At 41.9% G+C, this 14,100-nt stretch overlaps 1 protein-coding gene across 1 annotated transcript; it reads left to right on the top strand.

The window, feature by feature from the left end:
• The first annotated feature begins 1,804 nt into the window (after positions 1-1,804).
• ccnl1a (cyclin L1a) lies at positions 1,805-13,350 on the top strand. Its single transcript, XM_041046604.1, has 11 exons — positions 1,805-1,813; positions 3,717-4,040; positions 4,450-4,524; positions 5,320-5,429; positions 7,347-7,467; positions 7,645-7,709; positions 10,272-10,371; positions 10,490-10,594; positions 10,765-11,018; positions 11,167-11,265; positions 11,460-13,350. The coding sequence occupies exons 1-11, from the start codon at positions 1,805-1,807 to the stop codon at positions 11,935-11,937; spliced, it is 1,740 nt and encodes a 579-aa protein (XP_040902538.1). The 3' UTR covers positions 11,938-13,350.
• The last annotated feature ends 750 nt before the right edge of the window (positions 13,351-14,100 follow it).

The raw sequence follows: 14,100 nt of genomic DNA, 5'->3' as shown, positions 1-14,100 counted from the left end.
CGTCTTTGTTGGCTGTGAGCCTTGAGTGAAGATTAATTTCAGTAATTTAAGCACTAGACAGTTTTAGGTATTCATTAAAGATGACTGCTTTTCATATAGGTGAGCCAGTTCCAGGACTGTGGTACTCCTGGGCTCACTGACACTCTTTGGCTTTACTGGGACACTCAGTGGAATGGAGCCATTGTTAATGTTTTTATTTACACCTGTGCTTTTCCTGCTCCAGACACGTGCATGTGCCTTTTGACAACTGTTCTCATTCTCCTGGCAGATGCTCTTCTGACCTTTGACCTTTCCTTTTATCTCTGATATACTTCCTTCCCACCATGACCTGTGTGTCTGCTATGTATTTGAAGAGACAACCTCTGTCTGTGCAAGTCACAGAGGCGTTAGCCCACTGTCCTTGCTCCCACTCTTTCCCACAACACACACACTCCCTGTCTTTGACACACTCAATCTCTGCTCTGACCGCACACACCTTCTGCCTCACTGTATCTCCGGCACACGCGTACATAAATCTGCCTCTGTGTCAATATTCTTTTAATGTCTTTGGCCTTCTTTTGGTATTCAACCCCTCTGACCCTGTTGCTAAAAAGCAATTCCCTCTCAGCCTCTCCTCCTCAGCTATCTATGCCTTCACTTTATTTTTGATCTAGTCAGCTCTCTCTTTTCTGCTCCCCTCTGCTCTTTTACTGGGGCTTTTTCCTTTGCTCGTGCCCTTGCTTTGTAGACCTTGACCTGGTGTCCTTCCTGATTTGTGTGTTTGTGTGCTCCAGAAAGAGCCTTGAGCCTTGAAAGATATCCGGCATGAATAGATACATCTCCTTGAAACTCTTTCTAAATCTTGATGTGTGTATAACAGGCACACAGCATAAAGCCCCCATTACGACATTTTGATCGCTCTTAAACATTCACATTTACTCACCCTTAACAAATGCCCCCACAGATAAACATTCATATGTACACACACGCGTGCCATGCACGCACATTTGGAGTGTGATCTGTTCACAGTAATTATCATAGCAGGGCAGGCATGCACACGTGTCCCTGGAGAATTGGTGCAAGTTGCTCGTAAACACACACACGCTCCAGGGAGTGGCGTGTGTGTGTATAACTGAGCCCTTGTTCGTCACTGGGCGTCCCTGAACGCCTCTCTCCTGCGTGGTTTTGGTCGTTTCGGAATTCTGCCGTCCCGTGAGCCCTCCCACACCCTATAATTAGTGTCACCCGGGCAACCGGAGAAAGAATGCTCAGCATTCTTGTCGTCGTGGTAACTGCGTAAGCGCGGGGGCCGGAGGTGCTGGTTGTAGGTGTTGGTTAATGACAGGGACAATGAGACCTCAGTGTGCCACCTAATGCGGTGTATTAGTAAAACTGAAATCTGTGTGTGTGTGTGTGTGTCCCTTACATGCCACATAGAGCCTCACACAGTTTATGAAAGTGGACCTCCATGCTGTGTTTGCACGATTACAGCTATTGCGTATAATGGCTTCATGTGCACACAGATGCACACATGCAAATACATATAACCTCAGGAAACAACCAGCCATGGCGGGATTAAACTGTGAGTGGGAACCGGGGCAATAATTTGCTCTTGGGCTCCCACTGACTCCCTCATTTCCTCCCTCTGTGAGTTTTATATGTACCCTGTTGTCCACATGTACACTGCACATGGCTGACCAAACGTGACAACTTCACTATATTTTCTTGCAGATGCAGAAAAGAACTGGAAAACTACCTGGCCCCAAGTTTGCTGTGTGTCAGTTAGCTTGTGATAAATTCAATAAAAACAACTTTATTTGGAAACATGCACCATGTGAGCATGATATAAACCAGTCCAGAGGATCACAAAGTAAAAGGTTCACAAGACTAAAGGACAGAAAAAAAAATTAAATCATTTTCTTCACTTTAATTTTTGCTTTTTTGTGAAATATTAGTATTAAATAATTTTACCTGTCACAGTTATTCAAATAAGTAATCCAAGAGGTTGAAAGTAGACACGTCTTCATTTAAAAATGTTGTAAACCATTGATATAAATTAAATAAATTAAGTGCTTTAAACTTGATTTTGACCTGGGCCCTTCAACAAGACATAACCTCAAGATTAGATACAACCTTAGTTGATATTTAACTTTAGTGGTGCAAATTCTTTAACAGATTTCCAATTAATCAAATCACCAAATACCAAATGACGAGCAGAGAAACTTGCCCCATGCAGGATAGTTGCTCTCTTTGCCAACAAACCAACAGAGGCAGCAAACAAGCACAGAAATGTTTGTGAATGTAGATACAACTTTCACGGAAACACACTTACACACTACAGCAGTTTGGGCCCATAAATCACTTGTTGGCAGTAAAACCGTAGCCAAACATTGCAGAAGAATGCATTGCAGCATCAGGTCATGAGTTGGGCTTTGTTACAAGGGTATGGGTCCTCACAGAGCTAACTCTCAATAAAACCAGGAAACCCACAACTTCACTTGGGGCAACAGATCTTCAGAAACCCCAACTGGTGGGTCTCTAGTTCTCTCTACTGTCCATGTTTAGTTACTGCAAGGATGCAGGCCAAACAAAACCTGTGAGCTGTATAGTGAGTGAACACAATGTTCTCTGTACTAACTGTTCACATGGAGTTGTGCCTTCTTTGGCACAGTCAGTGCCAGAGTACTAAAACTGAGTTCATAATTTCTCACAAACAATATTGACCTGCTCTCCCTTCTTGCATCATTGTGTATTTGAATGATTAAATAGTAAATAACTAAATAGATATTAATGACTTCCAGAACACTGTGTGAAAAATAGGCATACAAACACTGATTTCTCAATAAAAGTCTGATGAGTTGCTGCTATAAATCTTTTCATTTTATTTCATTTCATTTAAACTGGCGGATGGATATGTTCCAGCGCTAGTGGTGAGAAGTCCGGACTTTCCCGTAAGTTACGTCACAGAAACCGTTGGTGGTGAGTCGCTTCCTTGTGCTCCATCGGGTGATGTCGGAAACGCAACACCCTGATTATGAAAATACCTAATGTGATACTTCTTAAACCAACATGTGATGTGACGTTTCAGAAGCAAAATGAATGGCAGTATTATCATAATGACTAGTGAACATGAGCCTCCGAATAATAATAGGCACTATTTGATGAATAAATTGATTGAGACATGTTTGTCATGCATACCTGATACAACTTTTATGGTGTTTTCTTCGTGGCTGCAGGATCAAAAGGGGCTATACTGTTTTAATCTGATAAGAAAACTGTTTGGACAAACAACCGTTTTTGTTTTAGGGGTCACATGTCATTATTTGTACTTATGAGGTTGGAAAACTGAGCTTACGTGAAGGAAGCATGAGGTAAATTACCACTAAAAGGAAAAACAATGGAAACATAGTTTTAAATGAGGTAAATTTGTTTGTTTATTTATTAGCAACATTATATATTGTTATATATATTAATTTGTTTAAAACGTAATTTACTTTGTTTATACTGCGTTAAAATTTAGTCTACTATTGGAATCTGAGCGCACAGGTGAGATAAAGGAACAAAATGGTAAATCAGTGACCATTGATAAACAGTGAAATTAAACCTCTTGCTACGTGTAATACTCCAATGCAGTTTGTGGACAGTTTAAAGAAACTGGTGTAGTTTTTGTCCAATTACACAAAATTGCGAAACTATTTTACCACCGCGGATGTGCACTGTCGTTTGGGCCTGAGCAGGATGGTGACGTCACGTACTTTGTCAGTCGTTCCGTCGAGGCTGGCTTAGCCGTAGCTGATCATTGCTGTGTTTTTCGGGCGAAGATGGCTGCAGGTCCTCTCTCTGTATCTTCCAACGCATCCACAAACAATGATGGCATTCTTATCGGTGACAAAGTCTACTCGGAAGTGTACCTTACGATCGACAACTCGCTCATACCGGAGGAAAGGCTGTCGCCGACGCCGTCGATGCTCGACGGCCTCGACCTGAACACGGAGACCGACCTTCGCATCCTCGGTTGTGAACTGATCCAGTCGGCGGGCATTCTTCTCCGGCTACCCCAGGTAAACCCTCTTGAATAATTATAATATATAATATTTTATGCATCAGTGTGTGTTATATTCAGCTCGTCCTGGGTTTGATCGTTTTTTTCTAGTCCTGAACACGCCACGGCCTGGTTGTTAGCGGAGGCTAATGTTAGCTATTTGACGTTGGCGTGGTGGAATTAAAATGGCGGCGGTCCATTGTGCAAGGTTAGGGACCGGAAAGACGGTTTTAAAATGAATGAATATTAAGGGAGAATTAGAATTTAGGCAGTATTTTGGCAGTAATGCAGCATCGTGGATGCCAACTGTCGTGAGACCTCAAAGAAGGCCAAGAAGGAGACGATGTAAAAGTAGTGAACGATTAGATTAGCTTTTATTGTAATTACGTACAAATGACAAACGTCATGCTCTGTATTTTTCTCCGCAGGTGGCAATGGCAACGGGGCAGGTGCTCTTTCATCGATTTTTCTACTCCAAGTCCTTCGTTAAGCACAGTTTTGAGGTGAGTTCGTTCAAGTTTGTGGATCGTTGCAAGGCCGCGGTTTGCTCGGCGATGTTAGCATAGCATAACGTTATGGTTGCGTTTGTGTCAGCCATATTGTCGAAACGACGTAGCAGAGTTTTTGAACTGCTGTGAGACAAAGAAATGACCTATCGAAGATCAATACGAAATAAACCACACGGTCGAAGAACAGACGTGGTATTGAATCAAAACAGATAGTTTTAATAATGGAAGACTCATAACAGCATCTCATGATCAGACTCTTTTTTTTTTTCCCACGTTCATATTGTGGTTGGTTGGCTAGTCAGTGTGACTTGATAGAGACATGATATCAGTAATTATGTATCCGTAACTTTACGTTTGTACAAGCTGTTTGCAGGAAATTATAGTAACAAGATCAGTATTATTAAATAGTGTTATTGGTCAGTCTGAGAAAAATCTAATGTCACGTGCTAGTCACCATAAGTGCTCAATAGGGGCAACAGCCTCCACTACTCTATGTATACATTTGTATTGTGATATATCAGCAACAACAACAAAAAAAACACAAATTCATTATTGCTATAAAGCACTTAAGTTCACGTATTTACAGCCTTTACCTCAGCCTCAGTACCCAAATACAGTGGAATAAATTGGCAAAATATTGTAATGTGAGGGCTGATAAATTTGTTGTCACGTTGTATATTTTGTCACATCGCTCAAATCTACCGCTCACACGTGGGCAGGCTAACTGTGATACTTGTCCTAACTTATTGAACACTTCCTTCCATTTTTTTGCTTTGATTGTCTTAACAGATTGTTGCTATGGCTTGTATCAACTTGGCCTCCAAGATTGAAGAAGCACCACGACGAATACGAGACGTCATCAATGTGTTCCACCATTTGAGACAGATCAGAGGCAAAAAGTAAGCACTGACATTGAATCCTGTCCTCTCATTTTGGAAATAATATCTGAAGATTTTGTTGTATGTAATATGTTGCATTGCATTGGCTTTTTTTGTGTTGATTCAATATTGTATGATGTTGATCTGTTTTTGCTGTGAAAGTGCTCTTCTGTTTACCCATGTACTCTAAACCATTTTTAAAACTTTTCAGTTTCCGCTTCACTGGTAGTTTCAAAAGTGTAATTGTCTACTTATGACATCTGAGTTTGACATTACACAGAAAATTATATCTCAACAAACTCACTTTTAAAATTGGAGTGCATTGTAAGACAAGGCACAGCTGCTTAATTTTTTTGTGCCTTAGTCTTCATACAAATCTGTTCATGTCAATACTACAGACCTTGGCATTAACTTGGCTTCTTTTTTCCCTTGCAACCAACTAACAGCGACCAGCTACATTTACCAAAGCCTGGGTGATGTGGAATGGTACGTAAGATGAAGCAGTCGGCATGACAACCATGATGTGAGGGGGTCTCTCTCCTCCCCCAGGCCCACCCCACCCCACCCCCCTCCTGTGGGAGACGCCCGTGGTCTGAGCCACCGCGGGGCACTGGGATCGGGGATGACAGGTTGGCCGAAGGTCCTTGGCCCCCGGGGCGCATTGAAGACTCCTGTGGTTCTATCTTAAGCTTTGGGTATCTGTCCGTCAGTCTGCGGACCATTGGGTAATGTAGTTTTCTTCTCTGACTGCTCCTCACCATGCATTTTGTTTGTTCTCGAAGAGCAAAACCCCCATTCACCAACTGTTACCCATGGCTTTTATAGAAATATCACCGTGTTTGTTGAAGTCAGAATAATTTATTGGATACTTGTAGTCTGTGCAGATTATATATTTGTGTAGGGTCAGTGCATGCACTGTAGCATCAGTAATTTAACACTGTAGTTAATGTGTACTAGTGTTCTTGGTGCGCTTGTAGGAAGTATGCCTTTAAATGTGGACTGTCAATTGTCATGTTTAGTAATAGGCATTAATTTGATTCTGGGAGTTTTTGCCAGTGCATGTTGGTTATAGCATGATGGCATTCTCATTTAAATTTCTGTGTTACTTGAGAGATCAAAATATTAGACTTTGAGCTTAAATTTGATTGTTGTTGGTTCTAAAAAGTTCTGAATTACTACTTGCAAGTGTAGGAGATATTAGAAAGGTGCCAGTCAAATTTTTTTTCAAGTTCTTCAGTTCCTGTATTGTCATAGATGGTACGTAGCGCAGTAGGCTGATAGTTTATAGGGAAGTTGATACATTTCTGTGTACAGACTGGTTTGTTAGGGTGCAGGTAATCCAAGTTTTTCTTAAATGCCATAAAAATACAATGTTATTTTTCTATGACATCTACAGCACCGTAAATAATGTGCCGTCTTCAAGCAGCGGACATTTTTCGTGGTCCAGCACAGTATTTTCAAATATAATCTGAGAGTCTAGGCATTCTGTACAGTTAACAGGACGTGTAGTAGTCAGTGGTTTTTGTCACTTCAGAGTATTATAGACAAAAACAGTGCATTAACATAGGTGAGAATGATATGTGACATCTAGTTTTGCGTTTTATTTGGGTCTACTGTTAGGGTTAGTTTTAAAACTAAAATATTTCTGCACTTTGAGACAGTAATGTAGGCGGTGATCTGCGTTGATATTTCTGTCAAAGCTGTGACACGGGGTGGCTGAGGTTGAGGGCTGTCTAAAGATCCCATAAGCTTTCACAGGAACCACAGGAGTCTACAAACCCCAGCAAACTGTCAGGCATGCAAACAGTTTAACCTGTTGCTTTGAGTTGGTTGAAACGGAAAAAAGAGAGCAAGAAATCAGAAGGGCACTTTCTTTTTCTTTGCTTTCATTTCGAAAGGGGGGAAACATTATTTTATTTTGATTCCTTTATAAACTAGGACTCCAAGTTCATTGATACTTGATCAGAACTACATAAATACCAAAAATCAAGTCATCAAAGCGGAACGGCGGGTCCTGAAGGAGCTGGGCTTCTGTGTGCATGTCAAGCATCCTCACAAGGTGAGTTTAACCCACACTGAAAAGCATTTCACTTGTGTAGTTTAGCTACTTCAGCTTAAAGTTTGTTTTTCCGTGCAGATGCAACCACACAGGAAGCATCTCCCAGCTTCTCTGAACAATGTCACACCTGGGGCTGTTTCTGTGTGTTTAACATGTAGTCTCGTTTTATGATTCCAGATTATCGTCATGTACCTTCAAGTCCTAGAATGTGAAAAGAACCAGACACTGGTCCAGACAGCCTGGTAAGTTCCTTCTTAGCTCTCCACTGACCACCCCCCACAGCAGCAACCTGTGTCATGTCTGCAAGAAGTTCCACCAGACCTGGGCTAAACATGAAGTTGAACGAGTTTCAAAAGGTTGAATTACTTGAAGAGCACTTGATTTATTTGCTAGGAACTTGGGACAGATCCATATGTGGAAACAACACCCGCCAGATAAGTGATTCGAGTGCCCCTCATGTTTTCAAGCACAAATTTGAAAACCATTCAACAACCATTTTGCCCAGGTCTGACTGCGACATTCCCTCACTCCATTTTAACCCTTCCACCTCTTTTTTTTTTCTGATGGAGCAATTTGTTTTATTGCAAACCTGTTATGTGTCTCACTCTCTTGTCTGCCCTTACATGGCTTTGCTGTAAAGTCTATTTGATTTGCGGTGCCCAGGGAACTTGGTTTAACTTTGTCCTTTCTCTCTACTCTTTGATTAAAGGGTAGTCCATGCTGGTAAGTCACATAAAGAACCTCTGAACTCTGCCTCCTCCAACCACATGACCTCAGGAAGCTCCCCCTTTTGGCTGGCTGCCCCTCTCCAGACAGCCAGTCCCAATGCCGAGATTCACTGAAGGGGGCGGGCGGGCCTTTCCCAACAGCCAACATCGTCTTGTTTTCTCTTGGGTGTCCAAAAGGATTTGTATTTTTTGGTCTTGCTACAAAGGTTTCAAATGTAATACCAACTTTTGCCAAGTAGCTACAGATACATTTACATTCTGAATTTTTTTTTTTTCTAGTTTACTTGCATCTAGCAATGAAGTAAACTTAGCCAGAATTTTTTTTTTGTTTTTTTTTTTACCAGCTTACCTGCCTACATTTTTATATTTACAGTAGCATACTGTGTCCTGTGCCCAACTGACGTGGTGTCCAGACATGTGTCTGTCTTACAGGCTGATCCAGTTCTCAGGTTTTGCCTCCAAGGACCTGTCTCGCCCACGCAGCAGTCAGAATGCAGCGGCCACGTGTTATCTATAATAGCGTTGGCATAGACTGACCTGCCAAAGTGCAGGTCTGGTCATTTGTTGAAGGCAGGTTAGGCTGGAAGTAAATCCCCGTGTGGCAGGTTTTCAACAATCGTTTGTGATACACTTCCAGTGGAGCAGTACACATAATTTGAATGGGTAGAAATTGACATGCACACAGTGTACGCATATGGAGAAGTGTCGCCTTTGTGTAAAGGAAGCTGCACTGCTTTGTGATTAGTTCTTTTTTTTTTTATTTCTTGCCTGGTTGTAGTTCCTTTTAATGATCTGAGTGGGATCAGTATCAAATTAGTTTATTGGGGGTTTTGTCATCATGTTTCTGTTGTCACACGTTTTTGTCTTTTTGACTTCTATGTTTCTGAAGGACATAGATGCTCACACCACTCTGTACCCGCCTGATTGACATCCTGGCCATTTTGTCTTCCCTAATGCTCTCCCAGCGCTAATCTCATTTATTCATTGTCCTAGACAACCTACTGACACATAATCTGTTTTGTAGCACAGAGATTTCAGTAGTGAGACATAGATTGCAACCTAATGTCTTTTAGAGGAGTCTTACATTGCCGCATAATGGAATGGGGTTGCAGACAAATAGAATCAGTGGTCTAATGGGGTTCAGTTCCAGCTCATGGCTGGAAGGCATTTATCTGAAGCGGGAAGTTGTTTCAGTTTTGCAGTTGAATGTTTCAGCCGATATGAAGGTGACAATCCTAGTGTTACGAAACACTGAACATGCAAAGTTGTCAGAATATTGGACCAGTGTTTCGCCATGTGATCACATCAGCATCCCACTGATTCCCAAACACTAGCTGTCATGCTTCCCACCATACATGCTGTGCCTCCCTGTTCCCTCAGATCTAACAATCTGAAAGTGGCAAATGCTTTACAGATGAACGCTGTTCATCTGTATGCCTGCATGTTCCCCACCTTACAAGGCATGTGTCATCGTCTCGGTCATCATTAGTCCTAATGTAGTTACTCTCAGGTCATGGTCTGGTAAGATGGTCCTGGCAGATCTTCAGTAGATTATTTTCCATTTGTGTCTTCATGCTTTACCTGTGACATACAACATTCCTATGGATGCCCCAGAGAGAAATGGACAAAGTTAAACATATCAAGTTAACATTAAAATGCTTATCTCACTTCAGGACTGTGTGATTTTAAAATGTATAGCTGTTGTATTTATAGCTATCAGGGCTAAAGATTCACTTCAGATACAGTCACTGCCAAGTCCACAGTTTGTAACTCGTTCTCTAGCATATTAGTGACCACTTAGTGTTAAAAGCTTGTTCAGAAGTCACCAACCACAAATTTCTGGATGGTGAAGATTTCTTAAGGTGTGAGAATTAGCTATGTGGACAAAATAGAAGTCTTTATGTGCAATAAAAAAGTAAATATAAAGCCCTGATAGGTAGTTAGCACCGTAGACCAATGTAACGGATTATTGACCTGCAGTAATAACTTGAAGATGTGGGTATGGGTGAGAGGTGGCTTTGTGTAGAGAAGATGCTATGTTTTTGTTTCTATGTGTTTTTTTTTTTGCATTTATAGGAACTACATGAATGACAGCCTGAGGACAAATGTGTTTGTGAGGTTCCAAGCTGAGACCATCGCCTGTGCCTGCATATACCTCGCTGCCCGAGCTCTGCAGGTAAGAGAAAATGCTTACCTGAATTTTTTTCACTTTGCCACACACACATGAAATCCTCTATGGTTGTACTGTATGGCACCTCCCAGTGATCTAACCTTTTGTGTCTGCCTTTTCCCAGATACCTCTGCCATCCAGACCTCATTGGTACCTGCTGTTTGGTGCCAGTGAAGATGAGATTAAAGACATCTGCATCACCACCCTGAAACTTTACACCAGAAAGAAGGTATTTTTTTGTCAACAGTTGTTAGACTCCTGCTCTAAATGCCAACAGGGAACCCTCCTGTCACAACAAACCTATTAGCAACCGTGTGATAACACTGTCTGCTCATAGTAGCCAGTACTCAATGTTGTCTGTGTAAACTGACTGTGATTTTTTTTTTTCCCCCCACCCAGCCTAACTATGAGCAGCTGGAGAAGGAGGTAGAGCGGAGGAAAGTGTTCTTGGCAGAGGCCAAGCTGAAGGCCAAAGGCCTGAATCCTGATGGTACACCTGCATTGTCCACACTGGGTGGCTTCTCTCCTGCTTCCAAGCCCTGCTCCCCAAATGTGGTCAAGGTGGAAGAAAAGTCCCCGAATCCCCAGACCCTCAAACCAGTTAAAAAGGAGCCAGACAACCGGACTCAGGTCAACAAGAGTCCACACAATGGGTAAGAATCCTAATTTTTTTTTTAGACCCATTACGCTTAATCTGTAGCATAATTCTATTTATAATTCAAATAAAGGGTTAGCAAGTGTGGGTGTGTCTTAATTTCTCTAGTTCAATCTTGATGCGATCCTTCCATCTTTCCCTGCCAGGTTAAGGAAAGAGGTGAAGATCGGGAGGAACAGCAGGAGTGGAAGTCGATCTCGCTCGAGAACACGTTCCCGGTCAAGATCCCGTTCCCCTCGCAGACAGTAAGATCACTTAGAATATGGAAAGACATTTTACTGGTCAAACTTGGTTCCAACTTGGTTGATAGTATCACTCTTACTGTATCATATGATACTAGTTGTGTATCACTAATGTATTAGCTGCGTGTTAATAGGTCATTTTGCTTGACTAGCTGAATATATTCCTCAGCTTCCTCTTTTCTCTTCTGTTTCCACAGTTACAACAGCAGACGTAGTCGCTCAGGGACCTACAGTTCTCGCTCACGTTCTCGCTCTCACAGTCGTAGCCCTTCGCCTCGGCGACATCAGCCCTCACCCCTCCTCCCCCACCTCAAGTCCAAGACCAGTCACCACAGCAATAGCGACTCCAGGCCCAGCGGACGCCATAGCAACAGCGGAGGTGGAGGATCCGGTCACAAGAGGAAGCGCTCGCGTTCTCGGTCTCGGTCCCGCACTCCGGTCAAAGCAGACAGGGACCGTGAAAGAGAGAGGGAACGAGAGAGAGACAGAGACCGCAGCTCCTTCGAACTTTCTTCAAAGAAACACAAGCACGAGCGAGGAGGTGGCCACCGAGGAGACAGGAGGGAGAGGGAGAGGTCTCGGTCCTACGAGAGGGACAGAGATAGGGAGCGTAGCCACAAGAGCAAACACCACAGCAGTAGTGGGCACTCAGGACATAGCCGTCACCGGCGCTGAGACACACGCACACACCCCCAACAGACTAACTCTGGGGCTGATAGTCACTGACATGTTTTCAGTATATTCAAAACGAAATCAAATCTGGCGAGTTCTCCAATCACTGTTGAATATCGTTCACTATCAGCAAATAACAGGAGTCATGTCAGCAGACACATCTTACAAGTTCTTCAGAAGTTTCAGTAAATAGTTGCACTACAACTAACATGGAAGTAAATCAGATAGCTGCTGCCTGCAACCTGTCAGATGACATTGCTGACATGTCCGAGAGCCCACTGCAGCTGTCAGAGCTAGAATTCTGCAGAGAACACGCCAAATTTGACTTTGTTTTGGGTATATTACCAGCCTAATACCAACACAGTTGGTTTTCTGGGTTCCTCACATGTATCCTGAAACTGACTGTTTAAGCAGTATAATTTATAGGAATGTCGATTTTCTTCAACCTTGAATTTTGTTGGCCTGAGTCAGATCACAAAATCTGTAGTAATTTTTGTCCTAATGAAAAAACTTAAATAAAGGTTTGACATTGGAGGCAATTCCAGAAACACTTGGTGGAATCACAGTGGCTGAACCCCGCACATAACCTCTGCATGCACAAATGTCCTGGTGATAGAACATTCATCGCTTTGACTCTCATTTACACAACAGCACACCTGTAGCTGATATTTGGCAGAGGTGTGTGATGTTGTGTTACTGTAGATGGAAGGTGCATCTGAGGGACCCAGGCCACAGCAGTAACTACCAGCATGAAGTGGACTGTTTGTAGGTTTATAAGTGTAAGCCTCGACTTTTTTCCACTCGGTCAGATGTGATCAGTGGTTGAGGAAAGGCATTGAAGAAGAGTGACATCAGTCCAAGACCTGTCGTCGTCTCCTCCACCTATAGGTTTTTCTTTTTCCCATGATACTCCCCTCCCCGCATACCTCAACCATCCCATTAGCCTACCCTACCCATATGTATTTGGTTTTACATGTAAAGTTAATGGACTTTGGGAAAAAGAAACTTATTTACAGTGTAAAGATGGATTGGTATCCACTGACAAAATGTGAACGCTTTGATTTATAAAAGCAAACTGCTCGGTGGAGGGATTGAGTGAATAAATGTAAAATAAAAACGATCATTCAGGAAAGATCAATATGTTTGCACATAAAGGGACTGGCAGGCAAGTGGTTTTTGTTTCCTTTGCTTTTTTTTCTTTTTGTTTCTTGAGCAGGTTAATGTTGCTAAAGCTGTGTTTTTGTACAGTTTCAAAAAAAGCAAACTGATGATATAATTTTTTCCTTTTTTTTTTATTTACAGCAGGGGATGCAGACTTGATTACAAAACATTTTAGGGTTGTCAATTTGTTACACTGGTTTTTAGTCTGCACGTGTTCATGTCCAATTTTTATTCGATAATAAACAAGTTATGCCACTGAACTGTACTGTCTTCACTGAATTGGTTCCTATTGTTATGAATCGTATTGAATTAAATAACATCTGTTGAAGTGAGTGAGGGAGCAAAACTCACTTCAACAGATGTTAAGATAATATATATGGTTTGAGTTGTCCTCGTAAAACCTCATTGCACAGTTACAATCACAGCTTACTGGAATAAAAATAATTGCACCACAAATTTTGTTCTAAATTGTTCAGCATACATGCAGGTGTTGGAGATGCAGAGCTGATTATGGCCTTTTACATGTGTTATATGACAGCCAGGGGGCGCTGTTGGCTCAACTAATGGATGCAGCATGATTTCCTACAGACTTCCCACACTTGGAGTCATCTGTCATATTAACTTGTCACAAAGTTGTAATAAATATGAAAATATATTTTATTAAGATTCAGCACATATAATTGGAAGGGCTTAACAACATATAAGGAAAGTAAAATAGTTATGTTTATCTCATGACCCACTTCAACTGACAGACATTCAACATTTGAAAAAGAACCTTAGGGGCAATCTAAAAACCAATTCAACTAATACTCTGACTAAAAACGGTTTACTTAATGATGGTTTACTTAGTGTTTCTTTGCCAAAAATGATGTGTAACAAATTAACTCACAGGAAATGCCTCAGCTAGATGTTAAATATGGAGAACTTAATAAATGAGATTAGAGGTTATCCTCCAGTGGATGGCCTCATGTGGAGTCATCCTTCAAACAGCGTGTTTAAATTAGA

This window comes from Toxotes jaculatrix, chromosome 9, assembly GCF_017976425.1.
Source record: "Toxotes jaculatrix isolate fToxJac2 chromosome 9, fToxJac2.pri, whole genome shotgun sequence".
Lineage (NCBI taxonomy): Eukaryota > Metazoa > Chordata > Actinopteri > Toxotidae > Toxotes > Toxotes jaculatrix.
The sequence above is the reverse complement of the archived record's forward strand: the minus strand, read 5'-3'. Positions and strand labels throughout refer to the sequence as shown.

What these genes read in the sequence shown, in the direction of transcription:
- ccnl1a (XM_041046604.1), top strand. An exon ending in AGACAGATCAGAGGCAAAAA is followed by an intron (nt 5,430 to 7,346) that starts GTAAGCACTGAC and finishes TTTATAAACTAG; the next exon opens with GACTCCAAGTTCATTGATAC. An exon ending in ACACTGGTCCAGACAGCCTG is followed by an intron (nt 7,710 to 10,271) that starts GTAAGTTCCTTC and finishes TTGCATTTATAG; the next exon opens with GAACTACATGAATGACAGCC.